Source organism: Colobus angolensis, unplaced genomic scaffold (assembly GCF_000951035.1).
Source record: "Colobus angolensis palliatus isolate OR3802 unplaced genomic scaffold, Cang.pa_1.0 Scaffold172, whole genome shotgun sequence".
NCBI lineage: Eukaryota > Metazoa > Chordata > Mammalia > Primates > Cercopithecidae > Colobus > Colobus angolensis.
The window spans coordinates 590,454-592,824 of NW_012114844.1; the positions used below are offsets into that span (position 1 = coordinate 590,454).

Consider the following 2,371-nt stretch of genomic DNA (forward strand, 5'->3'; position numbering starts at 1 on the left):
CAACTGAAATTCTCTATTATATTGCCAGACCTCATTCTGCAAACTTCTCTCTTGTGCTAATAAAAAATATTATGGCCACATCGGGAAGTCCTTAGGGAATGTGTTCCGCATCAGGAAAAGTAGTTAAGCTCTGGGGTCCTAAGGGAGCCTGGGAAAGTCTATGCAGAAACTATGGGGTTAGGATGTATTATCTATTTAAAAACAGAACTGGACTTTGCAAGTTTTACGATATCTTGGCTTATTAAAGCCATTAACTGAGAATTAAAATTTCTGGATTGTTACTTTTATAATAGCAGTCAAGTGTCGGAAAATATCCTGACCAGTCAGTAAGGCATACAAATAGAGCAGGCAAGGAGTAGCTGTGACTAAAGCGCCAACTACATTTGCTTGGTACCTGGGAATTTACGAGTTAGCTTTTGCTATCATTATCCGTCTCGCTAAAGCAACCCTATAAAGCAGGTGGGAAGGTGGATGCCAGCCTCTTTTGACAGACAACACTGAAGAACAGCTGGGGCTGGACCCCAGATCTGTCAGACATCGTACCGCTTCTATCACTCTCACCACCCTCCCATGCTCTTGAGAGTGCCTTCGATGTTGTGGGTGTCTTCAGAAAAGCATGCACATCTCTGTTTAGGTTTTACTCAAGTATTCCTCTCCTTGGAGGGTGACCTGGGCTACATGAACATGGGCACCTCAGGATCAGCAGCTTTCCATGAATTCCTATGGTAAGGGGTTCAGCTTATCCTTTACGTGGGTGAAGATGTATGATTTCACTGAACATTGGCAGTTATAGCCAAGTACAATTCCTGCCTTCAGGATCCAGAAGGGAAGAATGACATTGAGCATGTCACCTTGGTGAAATGTTGCAATCACCTTCCGGGTAATGACCTGGCAACCCCAGGGACTCCTCTGAAATATCCAATCCTCTAAGTTTAAACACATTTCAGAATTAATCCATCTGAATTCTTATCGCTGCAGATGCAAACAGAAGGAGTTATGGCAGGTCTGAAAATATTAGTGGCCAAGCTCCCTAGCAGAAGCAGACTCTCCCTACACCCCATTATCCGTGCACAGCTCCTCATCAGCGGAGGAACAACTTTACCTTCATTACATTTTCTACTTGGAAAAAAAAAGAAACCTCAGTAGGCCCAATCCGAAGGCTATGAAATTCAGAGAAACAGAGCTAAGAAGCGAGAAACTAGCCCTTTGTGTTAAATAGATGGAAATGCTCCAAGCGCCTTTCCAGTCTGCTTTCTGTTTAAAGGCCTTGCGTGAGCGCGGGAGGCTGGGCCTCATCTCTGGCTCTCCCCAGTCAGGACCCCTTACTCAAAACCCTCCATCTCGGCAAGAACCCTTATTCCCAAGTTAGTTGGATTCCAAGTCCATAAACCGGGTCAAAAGAATACAGAAATTTCCTACTGGAGCTCTAAGTGGTGGCTTTCACGGAGGACTCCGCACCATCCTCCCACCTGCCTCCTCCCATCGAACATTCCCTTTTAAGAAAAACACACACCAGGCTCCGGGAAGCTGACGTAAACATCCTGAGGAAATAACCACTGTAAGTGGCTTCTAAACCCATTTCCCTAAGGAAATAATCAGCACCTCTTTCCCAAGACAGCTCCAGGTGAGCAAGCGGGGAAGGGAGCGGCACCTCCGCGTTCTCAAAAGTAAAGGCGCTTGCGGAACTGTCTACTGATTCCTAAGCGCGCGCCCATCCACTGTCGCATTTAATCTTCCGAACGACCCACCAGGTGGTAAGGGCGGGGATTTTTTTTTTTTTCATTTTACGGTTGAGAAACCAAGGCCCACAGCACTCGTTCCCTCTAGCCGGGGTCACGCAGGGCACACCTAGGGGAGCCTCTGCCTTCAAGCTCCGGGACCGCCCCGCGGCACCACGAGGTCTCCGGAGTTAGCCAGTGTGCGGCTGCGGCCGCTTGTCCTCATTGTTTTGGGCAGGCGTCCCGCTGTGCGGGCCTTGGGCGACTCTATGAACCGCGGGCCCAGCCGCTCTGCGGAACGGTCCGCGGTGGGACGCAAAGGGCGCGGCGAGCCAGGCGGCTTCAGGAACAAAGGACAGGAGAGCGCGCGGGGACCGAAGGGGCGTCCGCCCCGGTGGGCAACAGAGGGGGATGCGACCGGAGAGGAGCAGCGCGCAGCGCTCCGGCCCGCCCCTCAAAGCCTCCTTCCTACTCTCTCGCGCTCGGAGACTGTCCCTGGGAGATCCGGGAGGGGGCGCAGCTCGCAGTCCTCGCCGTCAGGTCCTGTCGCAACCTCCCTCTGCCGCCACCCCCACCCCGAGAAGCGCACAAAGAGCTGCAGAGCACTGAGCGCTCACCTCCCGTCCGGGCGGTGCCGCGGTCGGGGCCGACGC

The 2,371-nt window shown here is 51.8% G+C and overlaps 1 protein-coding gene across 1 annotated transcript in view; it reads left to right on the plus strand.

Annotated features, from left to right (window-relative positions):
- Nucleotides 1–591: 591 nt before the first annotated feature.
- MEX3B (mex-3 RNA binding family member B) overlaps nt 592–2,371 on the plus strand; it is a 7,070-nt gene continuing 5,290 nt past the window's right edge. Inside the window, exons 1-2 of the mRNA XM_011938441.1 lie at nt 592–725; nt 1,872–2,357. Of these exons, the coding sequence (XP_011793831.1) occupies nt 592–725; nt 1,872–2,357 (620 nt within the window). The remainder of the gene's footprint in view (nt 726–1,871; nt 2,358–2,371) is intronic.